At 37.8% G+C, this 23,016-nt stretch overlaps 1 protein-coding gene across 2 annotated transcripts; it reads right to left on the reverse strand.

The window, feature by feature from the left end:
- Positions 1 to 91: 91 nt before the first annotated feature.
- On the reverse strand, positions 92 to 22,980 carry LOC149474835 (BOS complex subunit NOMO1). 2 transcript variants are annotated; one of them, XM_089714085.1, is made up of 18 exons: positions 22,800 to 22,980; positions 22,327 to 22,713; positions 21,825 to 21,984; positions 21,306 to 21,554; positions 19,669 to 19,837; positions 19,214 to 19,381; positions 10,919 to 11,000; positions 10,526 to 10,713; positions 9,872 to 10,059; positions 8,995 to 9,153; positions 6,650 to 6,850; positions 5,581 to 5,758; positions 4,437 to 4,639; positions 3,787 to 3,986; positions 3,294 to 3,434; positions 2,821 to 2,926; positions 2,170 to 2,526; positions 92 to 1,804 (listed from the first exon to the last, which is right to left on the reverse strand). In XM_089714085.1, the coding sequence occupies exons 1-18, from the start codon at positions 22,946 to 22,948 to the stop codon at positions 1,649 to 1,651; spliced, it is 3,441 nt and encodes a 1,146-aa protein (XP_089570211.1). In that variant the 5' UTR covers positions 22,949 to 22,980; the 3' UTR covers positions 92 to 1,648. The 2 variants fall into 2 exon arrangements, with proteins under 2 accessions (XP_089570211.1, XP_089570210.1); XM_089714084.1 differs by lacking the exons at positions 92 to 1,804; positions 2,170 to 2,526; positions 2,821 to 2,926; ... (2 more) ...; positions 4,437 to 4,639; positions 5,581 to 5,758 and having other exon boundaries at positions 6,699 to 6,850; positions 7,625 to 9,153.
- Between the last annotated feature and the right edge of the window lie 36 nt (positions 22,981 to 23,016).

The following is a 23,016-nucleotide window of genomic DNA, read 5'->3' on the forward strand; positions in this document are numbered from 1 at the left end:
AGCTATGATATACTATTTTTACACAAACTTCATTTGAACGTACTTAAGATATAAACCACTCTTGTAAGGTTATAAAAAATAAAACAAAAACTTCGCGAACAATCCACTTTATTTCGAAACACACCACATAAATGCACAAAATAAATTCAAATAATAAATTAGATAATTCCCTTAAAACTATTTGAATCCATACCCTCTTACTCGTGGAACCTTCCAAATAATCACAACTATTCATTAAAATCAACAAAATTAGATTAAACATTTACATACAATCGTACCGATATTACCAAATAAACTAAATTTATATAAATAGGAGAAAAAACAAAATTGCTTTACAATTTCAAACACATATTTAAAACTAGCTGTTCCCTGCGGTTTCACCCGCATTGCTCCGCTCCTGTTGATATTAGGGTGATGATATATAGCCTATAACCTTCCTCGATAAATGGGCTATCTAACACCGAAAGAATTTTTCAAATCGGACCAGTAGTTCCTGAGATTAGCGCGTTCAAACAAACAAACTCTTCAGCTTTATAATATTAGTAAAGATTTCATATAAGATCGTAATCTACCGAGTATCGAACTATAATATTATTCATCACTAAATTTATTTTTTCAATAATCGATTTAATTCAAATTCATTGTTCAAACTTTCGTAAATTGTAGAGCAATTTTGAACATACCTTAATAAATAATTATTTCTACCATTATTTGATCATTGATTTAACTTTTCCATTCATGGTCATTCATCACTGTGACATTGTTACTACATAATATTGAAAAAAGGTTACTTTTACTACTACTGATACTGGTACTACTATGATATCGACACGACGAAAAATATACAATTAGTTTACAAAGGTAATTAAAATATAAATATTGTATAGGTAATAAAGTATTATTTTTGTAACAAAAAACATTAGATTTTGAATCAGGAATGTGTTAGCAAATAATTTATTAATTTAAATGTTTGAATAATCTCTAATTTACAGATAGATTGCACTTTATCATGTGTATTCTATTACTATGATTCAAATTATATCAAAATTAACAAAAACTCAAAACTTGAGCAACAAAACAATCTCACTATATACTCTCAAAAGACTTAATTTATTATTATGAATTATTTTTAATTCGATAACATTCCATCGATATAATTAATACTTTATGTCTTTAAAATTGTCTAACACAATCTTTTGATGAAAAATGAAACCTGGCTAATTTAAGTTTAGATAAACATTACAGCAATTACATTATTTCAAATATTCATAAATCCTAATTATCCTCTAAAATCATTCAAACAATTCTTCTAAAAATCCTAGCCTACAACGATAAAATACGTAAACCCCTTCTTATTATCCCCTTCCCCTTTTACAATAATTCTGCTGGGATTTATTTATTCCCTCCCCCCCCTCCTTCCAATATAGGCAGCTCCACATACAAGAATAACATTTTAGCCCCCCTTGTTTATCTAATATCCCCTTTAATTGCCCAGTTTTTTGCATGAATCCTACTGGCAGTTTTAAAGACACTATAAGCCACCCCCTTTACGCAGTCCCCTCTTTATAAGCCATATCCCCCTTGAATACCCAGTCTCTCCTTTATTAACCCTCACCCACTCCTTTTATATATCCCCCTTTCCAACCCCCTACTGCGTCTTCTTCCTAGGCAACCTTTTAGCGCTATAGTCCGCTTTGATACGGGCGAGTATTTTGTCACGATGCATGTAGGCCAATGCTAGTGCACCTAGAAGGGGTAGCATTATGAACGAACTGGCCCGTAGTTCTTGTTCTGATGATTTTACCTGCGAATAATATTAAAAATTAATAAAATGCGAGTTGGGAACTTAAATAAAAATAGGGTAAGACTTAACATTTATTGGTTATAACATTTGTGTCAACCACGACTATTTTCATAGGCTTATTGTATTAAATTAACAATATAAATTACATATTTACGAGCCAGGACATACATAGTTGGTTATACTTTAATTTTTAGGATTTGTTTAATATCTAGATTTGTTATAGATCGATGCAAAATTGATTAATTTACGACATTTACAAGTTTACATAAACCCAACCATCTACACATTTCAAATCTACCATTCCACTGACAAACACACAAAAAAAACGACACTGTATATATAAATATCATTTTAAAAAAGCTTACCTTAGCCACAAAACTGATATCAAAGTGTTTCACATCGCCATCGGAATTAAAATACACCGCCGGCTCTTCATACGAATGCGTCAACTTTGACAGCGAACTTTCTATCTGAATCACATAGGTTTTATTATCCGCTGCTAATCTTGGCAGTGCGTACATAAGTCCCGGGTTCGAGCCCTGGCTGAAGCCACTGGGGTCCAACTTAGTGCTGTACACTGGTTGTTTAGTGTTCTCTAGTGCTAGTGTCAGTTTTAGTGTTCGATAGTGATCAATATCCGCGTGTAATAGCACTGTGACGTCAGTGATTTGTGTCGGTTGGATCACTATTAGCTGCACGTCTTCTATGTCTTTGCCTTTCACCTGAAAAGGAATAAATAAATGAATATTCGTATCATCTTTTTTATTGCTACTCATTTATATAATATAATTACGAAGGTTTATCTCAGCATAATATATAGAATTTTCTTTTATTAAATGAAATTCTCAATACCATTATAAATTACGAAGGTGGACAGTTTATTCTATATTTTTCTAATTTTATCAATATTGTTTCACTAGTTCAAAGATGAAATCGCAAGAAATATATTTTTAAATTTATCACATTAGTAGAATTAATTATTATTTAAAATAAACGAATATACATATTATACATACTTCAATAGGCCCGGGTCCTTTCACAAGTTTGATTCCAGCGAGTTCGGGAGCGGAACTTTCCTTTAGCTCCAAAGTGTATTGGATTGATGGGAGGAGACCACGAATCCTGGTGTAAGTAATAATTTATAGAGAAGTTTTAGTTTTTACGTTCGTTTATGAATACTATAATATAATCTGTGGATAAAATTGAAGTCTAGTTTTGGTGGTATGGCATTTGTACGATTGTTACCAGTAGTGTGGTGTATTACGATTTTTAAATAATTAATTCGGACATCTGAATTTTACAATTTCGAACTTGGAAATTTTTGATAACGTTCTTTATTTTTTTTAAAGTAAGCATAATAAAAGAGGATTTAGTAAATTGCATGCTGAAATGTTTTGATGGTCAATTACGAAAAAATACGCTTAGCTTTTTTTACATTAATTACTGTGTTCAATATTGTATTATTGACTTTTTTTATCATAACTCTCACCTAAAATGTCCCGTGCTGGTGGCAGTAGCATCTACCGCGGGTGTGGGTGGGGCTGGTCGTGCCCGCAGCGGCAGCGCGCCCGCCGCAGCGCCGCCCAGCGATACTGCACGACCCGATACTGACCACGCCACGCGCACCCCCCTGCACAACAACATACGTGTTAATTATAATACTTATATCATTACAAGGTTTCCGCCCACGGCTTCGCCCGCGCAGTCAAAGAAAAACCCGCATAGTTTCCGTGGGATTTCTGGGATTGCGTCATTTTCCCGGGACAAAAAGTAGCCTATATCCTTTCTCGGGTATCAAAATATCTTAATACCAAATTTCATGAAAATTGGTTCAGTAGTTTAGGCGTGATTGAGTAACAGACAGACAGAGTTATTTTTGCATTTACATATAATATTAGTATGGATACAAAAACAAATTGCAATTCGCATTTATGAACCTTTTCATAAAGTTTATTTAATAATTTTAGAATCTCTATCAGTACCTGAACACAAGCGGCTGTGGCTGGTGGTGCGGCGGCGGCAGCACGTCCACAATGTGGCTGGGCGGCGCGAACCGGTACTCCTTCATGTTGGCCTTCACGTAGTACTGCGCCGGGGGCAGGGCGCCGAACCGCTCGCGGCCGGAGCCCCCGCTGGCCACCGTGCGACGGTACACACCGCCGGACACGGAGATTAGTGCACCCTGTACACATATATTGGTTTATATTTGCAATAAACAAATAAACAATAACATCTCATAGACATAATTAGCTTACAACTATTCAACAATTTATTCACATATACACAACTGCCCATAAATTCATTATAGTAATATTATAAACACGAAAGTTTGTAAGTATGGATGGATATCCATCCATCCGCATGTACTTACAAACTTTCGCATTAAATTTAAGTGACAGTAGATTAAAATGAAATTTGCTATGTAGGTAGCTGAAAACCCAGAATAAGACATAAGCTACTCGTTATCCCGGGAATCAAACAAGAACTATGCGGGTTTTCCTTTGAAAACGCGTTTTTCAAGCAATAATCGAGAAAATAAAGAATTCTCTTGCTCTATCTGTAGTTCTATGTTCGTTTGATGTAAATGCACCGTTATATGAATCCAAATTTAATATGTAACAAAATATCATACCTCCAAAGGCGAGTCATCCGCATCATCAACAACTATAACTTCAATCTCAGCGAGCTTATTGGCCACAATATTGCCATGTTCATCGGGAGCACTGAACTCGTATGACTCCTTCTCAGCGCTGACCGTGTACTGTTTATCAGCTTCCAGCGGACCGAAACTGTACAAGCCGTCTTCCTTTGTTACTTGGGTCAGCTTGAAGTCGCCTGTTACAAAAAAATAAAGGAATAATGATTTACTTATTTATATATTAATTCGTATCGAAAGCCAAGACTTTGTTTGGGTCACAGAACTAATTGATTAGTATTGATATTTTAGTTAAAGTAGCTTTAATGCTCGCGACTTCGCCCGTTTTGTTTAAAACCTAATAAATTATACACTAAAATCTTCCTCTTGAATCTATTCATTAAAAAAACCGCATCAAAATCCGTTGCGTAGTTTTAAAGATGCGCATACATAGAGACATAGGGACACATAAAGCGACTTTGTTTTATACTATGTAGTGATTCGTGTCGAAAGCCAAGACTGTTCGGAGCGCAGAGCGCTAATTAAGTAGTCCTATTATTATTATAAATGCGAAAGTTTGTGAGGATGTGTATGTGTGTATTTGTTACTTTTTCACGCAAATACTACTGAACCGATTACAATGAAATTAAGTACACATATAGAGGGTAACTTGGATTAACACATAGGATAGGTTTTATCCCGGAAATCCCACGAGAACGGGAACCATGCGGGTTTTTCTTTGAAAATGCGGGCTAAGCCGCGAGCGGATAGCTAGTACTAATATATTTATTTAACACTAGCTTACCGCCCGCGGCTTCGCCCGCTTTGTCTAAAACCTGATAAATTATATACTAAAACCTTCCTCTTGAAATCACTCTATCTATAAAAAAACCGCATCAAAATCCGTTGCGTAGTTTTAAAGATTTAAGCATACAAAGGGACATAGATAGGGACAGAAAAAGCGACTTTGTTTTATACTATGTAGTGATTAAAGACCTTAAAATGAGCTATAAATATTTTTATTTATGGCTTTAATTCTGCCATTTAAAACATCACAAAATTCTCCATAGTTTTTGAGATATTTGATGCAATACCAAATATCCCTCGACTTTGTTGATGTGTGTATGTTTGTTTAACATACCAGCAGTGAGTGTAACAGTGACCCCCGCGACGGGGGGCAGCAAACGCCCTGCGATCGTGGTACCAGGCGCGGCTCGGAATGCTGCGCCCGCTTCGCACCGCCCGCGGCCCAGCACGCGGGTAGAGCGGGGCTTCGCTAGTAGTGTGCTGGATTGCGGCGTCACAAGGACCGCTTCGCCCTGGGATACGTATTATAGTCCCTTAGACACAAAACTGAAAGAATAGAATAAATTCGATTGCTCTGGCGGGTCACGCACGAGTGGCTGAATTGGTCAGGCATCCGCCCCCCGAATGGCGCGAAAGGATGCGGGTTCGAGTCCCGCCTCGTGATCGAATTTTTTCTATTCTTTATAAATTTATACGTATTATATTTAATTATTTATTTATTATTTGCTAACAAAGTAGGTATTTACTCAAACTCAAACATTCATTTTTTCAATTTATGACTTCTTTAAAAGCACTTTTGAATTGTCATAACATTTTTTAACATTTAAAATGTGGTTTTCTTCGTAAGATAAGAGGATGATCCATGTAATCAATAATGGAAAAAGAATGTATTTACAATGCATTTGAATGTTATAAAAAATAAATATCAAAATAAACAAGAATGTTTTTGGATACACAAAATTTACATAGATTTAAGCAACGCCTTTGACAAGGTTGAATACGACATTGCTAATAAAAAGTTACGCCGCCATAGTATCACGGATTTTTTACTCTTTTGTTTAGCATTTTATACTTCGAATAGATTACAGGAGCAGTAGTAGTCGGGTATATTTATTTGTGCTACATAATATTCATACTAAATGTCTTCTGGTGTACCTTAGGGTTCATTACTTGGACCATTGATTTTAGAAACGACATATTATCAGTCATAACAAAACAGCATTATAGTGTGTCATAACAATTTAAATTTCATAGAATAATTCATTCGTATCATGACGCGCTACCATTATGATGCCTTACTTATCCAAAGTGACACTATCGCTATTAACACCTACTGTGATTAACAAAATTGCACAAGCAATATACATTACTAGTTTATCTACTTTATCATAACTCATCCATACCTCAGCCAAATACAGGGTGTGTTCATACACATAACCACCATCAGCCGCTACCGGTGTAAGCGGGATCACCATTGGCTCATCACCGACCGCATCACTCGCGTCACCCGGCTTTTCCTTCTCGATAAGTAGAGAAAGTTCCCCGCTCGCTGAACTCCACACTCGTATTGTGCTTGAGTGTGCTACCGCGCGGAAAGATACCGACTGTAATATAAGGTTAAGTAAATGTTTGGTGCTTAACGCGAGAGCGTAAAACAGTGTGTTGATCACCGGTTGAAAAAATCGGCTTGTTGAAACATAGAAGACTGGCTGATTCTTCGTAAAGAAAATTGAAAAATAAAGCATGTCCTATGAAATGTGTACACCTAAAAAGTTGAGAAGTCAAGAAACTTTTTCGTAGAAATATGGCACTAAATAGCAATGATACACACTCATGTGTAAGCCCTTTTTGTGTAGTCAATAGCAATGATTCACACCTATAAATATGGAAAAGACAGTTTTTCTATTATTAAGGCCGAATAATGAAACAGCGTCTGTTTTAAATTTCAGCGTGGTAAGTGAATTTTCAAATTTCTTTAAATACAGTTCTTTTTCTCTTAAAAAAAAAATATTTTATTTTTTTTCTCAAGTATTTAAAGTACTTTTACTTTAGGGCCCATAGACAATAAAATATTAAATTGTCATCTGTGTTTCGTGTTTTTATATTGACGTGACAACGTCTTATAATTCGATAGAGCCGGCTGCACGCACGAAAAAACATGACTCATGCGGCGTTACCTCGCTCTGAGGCGTTTCGTAAGGCTTGAAGTGCAAGCGAGAGCGTGGAACGAGCGACAAAAAAGCACAATCGGCCTTAAGACGTTGTCACGTTCAACTATCGTCAGTAAACCGACTTTACAGACAACCAATTTTATTTGTATTTGTTCTGTGTTATGTTATTATGATTGTCAGTTGTAATATGTGTTATTTTTTGTCCACCGGCATGTCCCCGGCCACGTGCAGGGCGGCCCGGTCGGGCAGCACGCGGTGGCAGGCGCGCGGCCGCAGCTCGTAGCGCCCGCCGCGCCCCACGCACTGCACGCTGCTGCCCGCCGGTACACGTAGTGTATACCCACCGGCATGTCCCCGGCCACGTGCAGGGCGGCCCGGTCGGGCAGCACGCGGTGGCAGGCGCGCGGCCGCAGCTCGTAGCGCCCGCCGCGCCCCACGCACTGCACGCTGCTGCCCGCCGGTACACGTAGTGTATACCCACCGGCATGTCCCCGGCCACGTGCAGGGCGGCCCGGTCGGGCAGCACGCGGTGGCAGGCGCGCGGCCGCAGCTCGTAGCGCCCGCCGCGCCCCACGCACTGCACGCTGCTGCCCGCCGGTACACGTAGTGTATACCCACCGGCATGTCCCCGGCCACGTGCAGGGCGGCCCGGTCGGGCAGCACGCGGTGGCAGGCGCGCGGCCGCAGCTCGTAGCGCCCGCCGCGCCCCACGCACTGCACGCTGCTGCCCGCCGGTACACGTAGTGTATACCCACCGGCATGTCCCCGGCCACGTGCAGGGCGGCCCGGTCGGGCAGCACGCGGTGGCAGGCGCGCGGCCGCAGCTCGTAGCGCCCGCCGCGCCCCACGCACTGCACGCTGCTGCCCGCCGGTACACGTAGTGTATACCCACCGGCATGTCCCCGGCCACGTGCAGGGCGGCCCGGTCGGGCAGCACGCGGTGGCAGGCGCGCGGCCGCAGCTCGTAGCGCCCGCCGCGCCCCACGCACTGCACGCTGCTGCCCGCCGGTACACGTAGTGTATACCCACCGGCATGTCCCCGGCCACGTGCAGGGCGGCCCGGTCGGGCAGCACGCGGTGGCAGGCGCGCGGCCGCAGCTCGTAGCGCCCGCCGCGCCCCACGCACTGCACGCTGCTGCCCGCCGGTACACGTAGTGTATACCCACCGGCATGTCCCCGGCCACGTGCAGGGCGGCCCGGTCGGGCAGCACGCGGTGGCAGGCGCGCGGCCGCAGCTCGTAGCGCCCGCCGCGCCCCACGCACTGCACGCTGCTGCCCGCCGGTACACGTAGTGTATACCCACCGGCATGTCCCCGGCCACGTGCAGGGCGGCCCGGTCGGGCAGCACGCGGTGGCAGGCGCGCGGCCGCAGCTCGTAGCGCCCGCCGCGCCCCACGCACTGCACGCTGCTGCCCGCCGGTACACGTAGTGTATACCCACCGGCATGTCCCCGGCCACGTGCAGGGCGGCCCGGTCGGGCAGCACGCGGTGGCAGGCGCGCGGCCGCAGCTCGTAGCGCCCGCCGCGCCCCACGCACTGCACGCTGCTGCCCGCCGGTACACGTAGTGTATACCCACCGGCATGTCCCCGGCCACGTGCAGGGCGGCCCGGTCGGGCAGCACGCGGTGGCAGGCGCGCGGCCGCAGCTCGTAGCGCCCGCCGCGCCCCACGCACTGCACGCTGCTGCCGGCTGGCACCCGCAGCGTGCCTTGCGCTGACGGGCCCGTGTACTCCACCTAAGATGTTATACATTTTGTTATTTTTTGAAGTGAAACTTCTTTATCGGGGTTGGAAAAAAATTTAGTGTAACATTTTTTCGTTACGCGTGACATTTTTCCGTTACGCGCCATATCCCTACCGGGATAAGAAAAAGATGAAGTGGTAACTCATGATTCGACGTATTTCTGTAAAGTTGCTGAAAGTAATAAACTTAGCTTACGCACCCACAATGTAAGGGACATCGCGAGTGTGTTTATTAGCAAGCTGTTCGTTAAAATGAACATTATGAGTTCACACAAACATTTGGGGTTGAAATAGCTACACTGAACAATAATGCAACTTAATAAGTCAAATAGAAACAATAACGTCAATTCTATATTTTTTTCCAGCTCGAGGGACCACTTTAACATTTACGAGCTAATAATTGCAAAGGATCCCATTAAAAAAAATCACAAATTAACATAACATGTCCGAGGGACCACTATAACATATACGAGCTAATAATTTCAAAGGGTCCCAATAAAAAAAAATCACAAATTAACATAACATGTCCGAGGGACCACTATAACATATACGAGCTAATAATTTCAAAGGGTCCCATTAAAAAAAATCACAAATTAACATAACATGTCCGAGGGACCACTATAACATATACGAGTTAATAATTTCAAAGGGTCGCATTAAAAAAAATCACAAATTACCATAACATGTGAAATATCGAAATAAACTCCATACCTCAATATCATGAGTAGACGTGATCTTCAGCATGCGCCCAGTGGCCACAAAGTCCGGTACAGTGGCTCTTTCAGCGGCGACCGCTACGTTATGTGTAGCTTCCCGCCAGCAGAACGCCTCGCGTTCGCTGCGCACGCTCACCTCCACGCTGCCCGGCATCACTTGCTCGAACGTGTAGCTGCCGTCGTCTGAGGATTGGTATTAATTGAGTAAATTGGTAGGATAAATGTCACAACACCATACATTTATCCTACCGTAGGATAAATGTATGTTACGATAATTAGGTGCACATGTTTCGCTTATCTGTATTGGTGTTGAGTTAGGATGCAGGAATAGACAAAAACGTCAGGTGACAGATTTCCATAAAGCCTTGGATTCAATATACGTAAATGAAATTAAATAATACACACAACAATGTATATTTTTTTTTCTCATTATTACGATAGCACTTATAAATAAGAAATAAATATAGAAATAACATGCCAATTCAAATTAAATTTATATATTGTGTGCAAAATCTTGTCTGGAGTACCTCAAGGATCACATCTTGGTCCTTTACTATTCCTCTTTTTCAAAAATGAACATCTTGAATTAACACGTTATAAAATTTATTTTTGCTATAAATATGCATATTTTAACTACAGATTATTGTACCTTTAACATCAGTATACATAGGCTCGCCGACATAGCTCCCGTCGGCGGCCAAGTTGCGCAGTGTGACGGTAGTGCCCTTGCATTCTGCGCACACTACTCGCCCCACCACAGTAGCGCGGAGTTGAGAGAACGATATGCCCGACACTGGGCTGGACGCAACAACTATTTGCTGCCACTCCGGGTAGAATCTGAGATGAAGGTGAGGATTACAGAATTGGATTTAAATTTCATATTCAATGTGTATGTAATAAAGTGGGAATACATAAGAAGAAAAAAACGTAAATAGGAATCAAACTGCGCAAAATTTGATTTTTTTTTTTCAAAATACGATCTATGCCATACAGATCGAGAATCGCTTGTGATATGATAGAATTAAATAAAGTTAATACTCACTGTAGCCCATCTCTATGCTCTTGTTCCGTGACTTCTACTTTCGCAGTGTATGTTCCCGGTGCAAGGTATGTACACCATTCACCTGAAAAAAACAGGTTATTTTAATTATAAAACAAATCCCAAAAGCCTTTTATTTCATAAGGTGTAATAATTAATTAAAATATTTTATAGTCATTTTTTTTGTTCGTACCTAAAACATATAACGGAACATATTATTAAATTGTCCGTCTGTCTGCCCGTGCATTTGATACCAAGCTGGATGTTGTGAACTGTGATAGTTAAAATTTTCAGACATGACGTATTTCTATTGCTACAACAAGAGGTAACAAGAGTCACCGTGCTCACGCGCAGTGTAGTGTCGTGCCACACCTCGGACGATCCATACAAAATTATCGTTTTGACAGTCACACTGTAGAGACTGCAAATGTGTGTGTTAACGCTTTATGGTTGGCACATTTTTGACTAGCGTAAAAAAAATTCGCGTTTTTCTGATGAAATACATCCGTAAACAGCACAATATCTAACCACTTTCTACGAAAAACGATAATCACAAATCCAAAATAAAAAATTACTTTAAGGTGATTGCAACGATCTGTTCCCAGCCAATATCCCGCTAGATGGCGCTGAATTCTACATTTCTAGTTTATTTGAGTTTTTGCGTAATTGGAATAGTCATCAAACCTAGGAATAGTCATGGCGGTTACTGAATATTATATTTTATTGAAATATGTTATATCATTGCCTTAAAATCCACCCAATTCGGTAAAATTATGCGTTTTAACATCTGTCATTGCATACAGGGTCGTTTACACACACAGACGTATACAAAAATGATAAAGATTTAACTCTAGATGGCGTGAATGTAAAGCGCGTCACACACGGTGAAGATACTACCTATAATATTTTATCTAATCTAGTAATATTTTATATTACAGTATCTTAAGGTATCCGGTATCAGCGTTCTGACCATCATTTTTCTTTTTTCGCTGTAGAACCGCCATCCTGTTACAAATGACCCACAAAGGAGAATGACCACGGGTGGTATCGGTAAAATTTTAGTTGTGCCACGTATTCGTTATATTGTTAATTCCTATTTGTATTTATAATGATCATATGTATCAATATTAAGTCTTAATTAAACCGGATAAATTGAAATAATAGTAAAAGTAAAAGTTTTTCTTTTGAAACATGTATGAACTTTCGCATTAGTAGGAAGTAGGATTGTTATAAAAATAAAAGTTATATTTGTTGGCGTAAACTATTTTATTGTAATTTTGGGAAATAAATAATGTCAAAATTGATTACCTACAATAAAACGCAGTTTTATTTTATTACCTACATTACACTATTGTTTTTTTTTTATCAAAACATGTATTTGAAGTAGCAAATATGATATTATGCTGATCCAAGCATTTTCACTCAAAACTAATATCACTAATGATTTGTAAAAGTAAATTATTTCAAAATACATTTCATAACCAACAAGTAAGAATAATTATTCATACAACAACAAATCAAAAACACTATTTACTATGGAAAAAAAACCAGGAAGGTGAAAAACATATTTACGATTTCGATGCACTCGACTTTTAGTAAAATAATAGGTAAAAATATTATTATGGTTTTGATCACAGACATATCTGTGGTTTTGATTTTAGCTACTAGTATCAGAAAGCTGCGTGTTCAATGCACGTCGGGGTCCCACAACTGTGGAGGAAGGAAGGTAGAATACCTCCATCGAATAAGTGAAGTTTCTCGACATACTCGATTTGCCGGCCGGCCTCAATGAAGATTGTCCGAAAGTTGTATATGTGCTCTGTAACGAAAAAATTTCGCTAGCGCGATTCAGAGTGAGGTGTCGTACAATATACCTAATGAAGTTTTTCATCTTTTTATTTTACTGCAAATACAAAATAAAAATTAAACAATGGTAATGTAAATTCTAAACAAACTACTACCAAAATACAATTAGAACAAAAATCATTTGACTTGTTTATTTCACCCAGAGGCCAGAGGCGGCTCGTGACAAAATTGTATAGGTGTTCACTTGAAATAAAACAACGAAAATACAATAGCGTTCGGGATGATTTATTACAAAAAAATGAGCACCACATTTTATAAATGTCTATAACACTAAAAATTACAAAGTACAGGCTATTTCAAAACGAATTCAATGACTAGGTATCAATAATTAGTAAATCACCGAATTTGCATTCGCGAGCGTAGGTATCCATAGTGTTTGTCACTGACGGTCACTGACCTCTATAACTTATAGTTATAGAGGTCAGTGGTGTTTGTTGTGTAAACATGTATGTATTTGAGTAGTTAGTAGCATATTATATTCTGAATTTCTGATCCATGCCTATTCACTCAAAACTAATAACACTAATGATTTGTAACAGTAAATTATTTCAATAGGTAGGTATTTGAACATTTCCCAACAAGACGTAAGAATAATTATTCGTAGGTATACAAGATACAATAACAAATCTAATACACTATTTATTATTTTATTATTTACTAGCGGTCCGCCCCGGCTTCGCCCGTGGTACATGTTTACGTTTTCTCTCCATAAGAAGTAATAGCTAGAGAGCTAGCGCAAAGCTACCTGTATGTATTTGACCAGACCTGGATTTTTGTGTGTTGATTCCCCTATACCTACTATACATGAGATGAGGAGTCACTAAGCCCAGAGTGGTGGACGGGGCGCGCGCTTAGGTAAGACAGGTGGAAATTTTTGGCGAACTTTGAAACCATTTGACCACGTCTGCCATTTTGATATTTGAAAATAGATTATTATTACTATCGGAAAATAACAATGGCAGACCATTATCACGCGGATAACATTCTGGCAGACACTTATGAAAGTGCTGAAAAAAATACAATTTTGAAAGTATTTGACCAGATCTGCCATTCATATATTTTATTTATTAGGGTCTTAAAAACTTATTTTCGAAACGGCAGACATTTTCATTGCGTACAGACTTCAGCAGACAACAAAACTTTACAGACTTCAGCAGTCAACAAGACTTAGCTTCTACATGGTCAGATGTATATATGTATTACGTTCCCTGACCTTACATCAATGATTTACTTTATTAATGTTTTTATGGTCATTTACATTTAATTTTGAAAACTATGGAATAAAATTTATAAATTTGATGATACAAAACTAAATATACATTTGTAAAGAATCTCAAATATAAAGTTGTGTTGCAAATAACAAATCATCATTTAAATATTTAGTTTATTTCTTTATTTAAGAAACAATTAACAATTACAAAACAACATAAAAAAACACGCATGCATTTATTGAAATGTTCATTCATCATCACTATCGTATGGCGTTGTGTGACTCGTCTTCATAATCCATTGAATCGGATTCTGTAAAAGTAAAACGTAAATTATATAATAAAAGAAATGAGTCATTATAAACTTACCTAGTAAGGCAATGCCTTTGATGTCGCACGATGCCGCCGCGCCGCCAGTGTAGGTACTTCTGCTGCTACATGAAAATATGCTAGGGTTGCAACAAATGGGAAATAAAACAATTGTGATTATTACTATTATGATGTAATCATTTATTCATATTATGTACATTCAAAACAATTGCTATTATTAAATCTGATGTAATTATTTTTTCATAAATATATAATTATTATTAATTACATAATATATTGCACTGTGAAATATTTACGTATCACTTTATTTTTGATGTTCTTAATTGTCTTTTATAAAATTTAAGTGACGCATTCGCATTGGGATCAACAATCCGATAAGAAAAGAATGGAGACAACATATACATAGCTTTGATTTCAATTCTACAGATACAAAATATACAATCTATCTAAAATGATACAACGGATGTTTCCTGCGTTTTCTCGTCAAAATACCGAAACAACGTAATTATTGTATAGTAGTTGGGCGTGAAAGTAAAAAAACAAATGAAAAGTGTTTTCCATATGATTATTTATTAAATTTACGCGATTAAGAATAATTTCAACGATACAATTTAGTAACCGAGAATTCAGAGGATTAAAGAAAATACCTGCCTGATCATTTTATCAAACTCTAAAAGAATTATGGTTATTTCGCATCACTCGGTTTATTAGTTTGGTAATAATTATTAAAGGTAGTTACAACCCTAGCCATTGAGTCGAACGGTAGGCAACACAATATCGACTTTGTGCGGGTACATATGGTACATTTCTTCTTGCTGTGAAGCGTAATTATTATTATTAAGATTTTTTAGGCTATTTTGAATCAGCTGTTCTAATTTAATTCTAGAAATTTATTAAAACGTGATTTTTTTAAAAGTATATTATGAGTTTATAAATACCTCAACCAATAGTTATTGTGTCCTATCCTCATTTCTTTATATCTTGGTAGTTAACTAAAGTGTTAAATTTACATAACCTCAACAACAACATTTACACTGCCACTGCACTAAAACTAAACTAACTAGCTCTCTAGCTATAAGAACCATCCTCGTACTTCAAGGGATATAATAAAAAAAGAATTATCGAAATCGGTTCAGCCGTTCTCGAGTTATGCGCTTATCAACACATTTTGCGATTCATTTTTATATATAAGACTAGCGGTCCGCCCCGGCTTCGCCCGTGGTACATGTTTACGTTTTCTCTACATAAAAACCATCCTCGTACTTCAAGGAATATAATAAAAAAAGAATTATCGAAATCGGTTCAGCCGTTCTCGAGTTATGCGCTTACCAACACATTTTGCGATTCATTTTTATATATAAGATATACTAGCGGTCCGCCCCGGCTTCGCCCGTGGTACATAATATTTACGTTTTCTCTACATAAAAACCATCCTCGTACTTCAAGGAATATAATAAAAAAAGAATGATCGAAATCGGTTCAGCCGTTCTCGAGTTATGCGCTTACCAACACATTTTGCGATTCATTTTTATATATAAGATAAGATTATGTGAAAATAACCAGGAAGGTGAAAAACATATTTACGAAAACATAGTAACATAATATGGCTGTCGCTACAATAATTATATTTCAATTTTATCTTTTTATACCTAGTAGAACTGGCCGACGAATAAAAAAAATCGTATTAGAATAAATACAATAAATTACGGAACAAAAAAAGGATTGTAACTGAATTAGGTATGTTTGTTTCTGGGCGCACCGTTTTCGACGACGCGACGCGCGACGTAAGCGTATAGGTATAGGTACCTACTTTGCTAAAACAAACTAATAAAATTGTGTGTCTGTCTGGAATTTCGGAAAAGCATATTTTGCAAGTTTGTAATTACTTTGATAGTTTACCGATTTATAATAATTGTAATTGTAATTGTATAATATATAATTTGCAATGTGGTGAAATTTCATAAAAATCACGGGCCAATTTTTTGTTTTGAATCCCACCGAAAATATAATTGCGTTATTAGAATAATTAATTACTATACCTACCCACGATCAATTATTACAATATAGTCTCAAATGCATACTAGAGAAATATTGCAATTTGATTCAATTAAAATGCATAGCATACAAAAATAAATTCACAACACAAGAAATTCCGCGCGCAAATCATAGCGCGTGTCAATGAAATCAAGAATGTTTTATATCAAGCCGACGCGGACGACGACGCGACGCCGAACAAAAGTACCTACGACGGACGACCACGCTTCGAGTTGCCAAACAACATGAGTAATAAATTGTTTACAAAAAAAACAAGCTTTCCATTTTTCTGTATGAGTAGACAGAACTTCAAAACGCCACCTGCTACGGTTTATATTATGAACGATTGTTATAAAAATAAAAGTTATATTTGTTGGTGTAAACTATTTTATTGATCAATAATTTTGGAATTTAAAATTGTCAACATTGATTACAATAAAACGCAGTTTTATTTTATTACACTATTGTTTTTTTTATCAAAACATGTATTTGAAGTACCATATAATATTATGCTGATCCAAGCATTTTCACTCAAAACTTATATCACTAATGATTTGTAAAAGTAAATTATTTCAATATACATTTCATAACCAACATATAAGAATAATTATTATTATTCCTACCTACAACAACAAACCTAAAACACTATTTACTATGGGAAAATAACCAGGAAGGTGAAAAACATATTATTATTTACGATTTCGACGCACTCGACTTTTAGTAAAATATAGTAGGGAAACATAATATTATGGTTTTGATTTTTGCTACTAGTATAAGAAAACTGCGTGTTCAAACTACTTGTTTGTCTGTCTGAAAATTCGGAAGTACTTTGGTAGTTTACCGATTTATAATAATATTGTATATATCGTTGTTTAAAAAATATTCAAACACAATAAAATATGATATATGTACTGATTTATCACTGGTTTCAGTGATGAACTGATGAGTCAATTATAGCCACTATACTTTCGTCATACGTGTGTATGATTGATGTGATTTGCAACGTGGTGATATTTCAGAAAAATCACGGGTCAAATTGTCCCACCGAAAATATAACTGCGTTATAAGAATAACTATACCTACGATAAATTATACATAATACAATATAGTCTCAAATGCATACTAGTGAAATATTTTATTTGAATCAATAAAATAAAAAAAAAAATAAAAAATAATAATAATACAAAAATAAATTCACAACACAAGAAAATCCGCGCGCAAATCATAGCGCGTGACAATGAAATCAAGAACTTTCGAGCCGACGCGGACGACGAAGGAGCCTAACAAAAGTACCTACAATCATAGGCGGCTCGTGACAAAATTGTATGGCCGTGTTCACTTGAAATAAAACAACGAAAATAGGTACCTACAATAGCGTTAGCAGTACAAAAAAAATGAGCACCACATTATAAATGTCTATAATTTTATACACTAAAAATTATAGAGTATTTCAAAACGAATTCAATTATTATTTAGCAATAATTAGAAAATCCCCGAATTTGCATTCGTGATCGTATTCATAGTGTTTGTCTACACTAATATTATAAAGAGGAAAACTTTGTTTGTTTGTTTGATTGTAATGAATAGGCTCATAAACTACTGGACATTTTACCAATGTTTGCAAGTTTGTGATTACTTTGATAGTTTACCGATTTATAATAATTGTATACTTATATCATTGTTTAAAAATATTCAAACACAATATGATATAGGTACTGATTTGTCACTGGTTTCAGTGATGAACTGATGAGTCAATGTTAGCCACAATACTAATCACTTTCGTGATTCGTCATACATGTGTATGAACTATGATTGATGTGATTTGCAATGTGGTGAAATTTCATAAAAATCACGGGCCAATTTTTTGTTTTGAATCCCACCGAAAATACATATATTACTAATTGCGTTATTAGAATAATTAATTACTATACCCACGATCAATTATTACAATTTACAATATAGTCTCAAATGCATACTAGAGAAACATTGCAATTTGAATCAATTAAAATGCATAGCATACAAAAATAAATTCACAACACAAGAAATTCCGCGCGCAAATCATAGCGCGTGTCAATGAAATCAAGAATGTAATTTTATATCAAGCCGACGAGCGACGACGCCGAACTAAAGTACCTACAGTACCATTTACCTTCAGTGTACAATACAGTTTACAGACCTACGACGGACGAACAATAATGAGTAATAAATAAAAAAAAACATAGTTTCTAAGGTCATTAGTTTTATTTTATTTTATTGTTATTTTCTTTGAACGATTGGAAATGAAATTACTCAATTTTTACACAGAACTTTGATTTATTAGAATTATGCTCATTATGCATAAGATAACGAACGCGAATGCACGACATCTAGCGCGTCAATGTCTAAACATCGCCTTTCGTTTAGACATTGACGCGCTAGATCTGTAATAAGTATATAGTCTATGCGCTAGATGTCGTGCTTTATGTCGTGTTTCGCTTGGCAAAAGTCACGCACACTACTGTAGAAGTGTCAAATTTTTCCGGTATTTTACTGTTGTTTTTCTAAGTAAATATTGTAAATTATTGATTAAAAAGGTCGAACGCGCACACATTTCATTATAGAGAAGTGATAAAATGATTAGTTTTAAAGAAATAGTGTCTGTGTTAAGTGTTTAGAGGTAATCAAAAATGTATGGAGGGACGGTCGGAACATCAACCTTAAGTCAATTTGATTGATGTTGTCAATCTTCGCTGCGTATCGTCCTTGCAGAAAAATGCGGGCCACCTATAGGGGGGGGCGGGGTGAGGTAAGTGTTTAATTTTGGCGGGAGGCGGAGAGTGTCCGTTCTGTAGCGTTAAGCTACTATTATCTGTGGTCTCACCGTCGTGCCCCGCGGCCACGTGCAGCACGGCCCCGTGTGCGGGCGCGAGCGCGAGGCGGCGCGGCGGCGACACCCGCCCACACACGCGCCAGCGCGCCGCCACCGGCGTCACCGCGTGCGCGCCCTGCGTGCTCACGCGCACCGTACTGTCATCCCACTCGCAATGCTCTGAAAAATTTACTAAAAATATACACACATCTCTACAAAAAACTTAATATACTCTTGTTTTTAAAAAGACGTGTGGCACTGGGGGACTGCCGCGGTAAAGCTATTGCATGCTATGCCTTCAAGCCACACCTCCGTGCCCGTCGGAGTGGGGAGCGTGAGGTTTTTTTCTAGATTCGGTCCCCGCGCTCAAGGCCCGCGATAGAAGCTATGCAATAGCTTAAAAATACATATTATGTAAAAGACAATCTTTTATTATCAAAACCACTTATCAAAATATATAAACTTACCGTGTTGCAAACCGAGGATGTAATTGCCGGGCTTAAAGCCAGACAGCGAGAACTTGCCGGTCGCGTCACTTGTGGCCACCGCCTCTCCCCCCAGTAACACTCGCGCCCCAGACACTGGCTTACCGTCCTTTGATGCATATGCCGTTCCAACTATGTTGAAACCTGTTACCTGGAATTACAGTAACATAAAATGATAAACAATTTAAAAATGTATTAAAGAAAACTTAGCACCATATTCCTATATATATATAAAAGTTATAATGAGTAGTTGAAACTATCAAATATATTAATATAAGAAACAATTATTGTACATTATTAATAGACCGGGAGATACTGACAGAAAATTTCGAGTCATTTGTAACAGGATGGCGGTTCTACAGGGGTCTTAGTACGCAATGACAAAAAGAAAAACGATGGTGTGAACGCTGGGACCGGCGGCTTAGTCGCGTGGGCGTTAGTCGAACTCGTCGGAAAAATAGCGAAGTCAAACGATTTGTAACACAAAAATTTTAGAATTTACCGATAGCCCATAAAAAAGAAGTAGGCGGTAGTGTCATGCCATACTTTTCCGGTGTGACTTACAGCCCGCCATACCGACGCGAATGTGTTGATTTAAAAAAAACAATTCAACCATTTGTACCAGGCTAACTTTTGCACAGGTAACCATCGTCGTGTAGCCATTTACGAAAATCGCCATGCCATACTTTTCGGACGATTCCAAATGGTCGCCATACCGCCGAAAATCTGCAAATTTTTTTTTTCGCTGAACCATTTGTAACACCCTAAATTTTTTTTTCAATAACTCCTGAATGATTATAAATAGCAGTGTGATAATGCCATACCTGTGGGAGGTGGCGAATGTGTATAAGATTTTATTTTATTGTATGATTTTATTCGTATTTTGAACGATTTGTAACAGTATGGCATTAATCTTTCCTATAAGTTTGAGGTTCAACAAATATAAATACAAAATTTCAAAGATCTAGGTGGTAGAAATCTTCACTTCTATAAATTAATAATAAATTTATTTATGAAGTATGGCAGCACTTTTTCCCCCTACAAGAAGTATGGCAAATATAATAATGGTCACATTTTATCAAATACTCTCCAAAAATCTAAATGCAATACTGGTACAAAAAGTTTGGCGAAAAAAAAAATTTTTGCAGATTTTCGGCGGTATGGCGACCATTTGGAATCGTCCGAAAAGTATGGCATGGCGATTTTCGTAAATGGCTAGACGACGATGGTTACCTGTGCAAAAGTTAGCCTGGTACAAATGGTTGAATTGTTTTTTTTTAAATCAACACATTTGCGTCGGTATGGCGGGCTGTAAGTCACACCGGAAAAGTATGGCATGACAGTACCGCCTACTTCTTTTTTATAGGCTATCGGTAAATTCTAAAATTTTTGTGTTACAAATCGTTTGACTTTCGCTATTTTTACGACGAGTTCGACTAACGCCCACGCGACTAAACCGCCGGTACCAGTGTTCACACCATCGTTTTTCTTTTTGTCATTGCGTACTAAGACCCCTGTAGAACCGGCATCCTGTTACAAATGACTCGAAATTTTGTGTCAGTATCTCCCGGTCTATAAATAATTTAGTAACAACAAACAATTTAATAACATTGACATACCTCAAAAGCGTTCTTAATATACTGGCTGTCATGGTGTACAGTGAACGCTACATTCTCCGGTTTAATATTAAAGGTGACTGTCGCTTGTCCAGGGGACTTGTTCAATGCAACCAATTTGTACTCTCCCGCTGGTACAAGACCAAAGCTGAACTCTCCTGATGCATCGGTGACCGAGTGGCAGATGGGCGAATCGGGAACACCTTGTAAGAGAGCCGTTTTACATCCTTCCACACGGAATTTGGGATTTTCCTGAAATGTATATATTTTTTATTGCAGAAAGTAAAATATAAAATTTTGTGTTTAGAATTTACTGACTACTAAGTGAGTTAATTTATAGCAATATAAATTACTAGCTGTACCCCGCGTTTTTACCCACTTTGCTTCACTCCTGTTGGTCTTAGCGTGATGATATATAGCCTACAGTTCCTGAGATTAGTGCGTTCAAACAAACAAACAAACAAACTCTTCAGCTTTATAATTTTAGTATAGGTTATTAGTACCTATTGAAGTTCTATTTACCTCTTTTGAATACAACAACACATAAACACCACTAATGGGACTGCCAAATGACGTGATTGATCCTGACACATCATATCCCTTCACTGCAAGCACTCCCAAAGGCAACACAGTGTTACCTTCCTTCACTTGCACTGTGGCCTGTGATGGCTCTAGCTTCCATCTAAAACGTGAAGTAAATACTTTAATAATTCAATCCATAAATCTAATTAGAAAATCTTATCAATCCATTACAATAATATAAATAGACAAACTCATATCATGTAAAAATCTACTGTTAATTAATTTTTTAATGCAATTTGTGCTTTAAATTTAGAATTGAATGAACTGTATTCCTTCATGTATATTAAATCACATAGACCTCCCAGTCAGTACTTTATCCCTCTTATTAGAATCTCAGCAAAACATAAATTTAAGTGTTATTACCCATTAGGATAAGTTAAAGATGAATAATTTTACAATTTAACTTATCAGGTTTTAGTTTAACTATAATTTAATGAATTACCTGCCATGTGCTGCTTTTAACACATATTTTCCAGGTATCACAGGAGTAAAGTTGAAATCACCACCTGCTGTAGTGACTGTATACCTGACATCTCCTTTATCATTCACCAATTGCACAGAAATGCCACTGGGTCCCTCTTCTTGTCCTGCTGTTATAACTTTACCAGTTATGCCAAAACCATTGAAAGAAAAGTTGATATCTTGACCTCTAGAGCACAGGTCAGTCTCTCCATCCACAGAGAGCACAACCTGTGACGGCTCGAAGCTCCAGCCAGCTGGCGGATGCACCTTTAATATGTAGTCTCCCTTTTCATATAATGGTAAAAAGTAATACCCATTTGTAGGTGCACATTCCGTTTTTTCAACCAAACTGCCTTCTTTGGTATATCTTTAACATAAGGAATCATAAATAAGATAAGTGAAATAGCAATGAACACTTTAATTTGATTAAAATTAATGTTGAGGTTAACTTACAATCCTATTTCAATATTTGAGACATCAAGGCTGACATGACTTTTAACAAATCCCCCGCAACCTAAAATATCATTCGCTTGGCCTTGCGATATACTTAAAATAAAATGTAATATAAAATAATGAAGCCGCATCAAAATTGGGCCACCCATTTTATTGCCCTGACGTGACAGTAAGTGCTGATATCAATAATGATTTGACAGATAGTGATTAGCTCTAT

The sequence above is a fragment of the Colias philodice genome, unplaced genomic scaffold, assembly GCF_061535455.1.
Source record: "Colias philodice isolate Cphi_HAF_F1 unplaced genomic scaffold, ilColPhil1 Martin Lab GWU primary ptg000018l_1:1-1108441, whole genome shotgun sequence".
Taxonomy (NCBI): domain Eukaryota; kingdom Metazoa; phylum Arthropoda; class Insecta; order Lepidoptera; family Pieridae; genus Colias; species Colias philodice.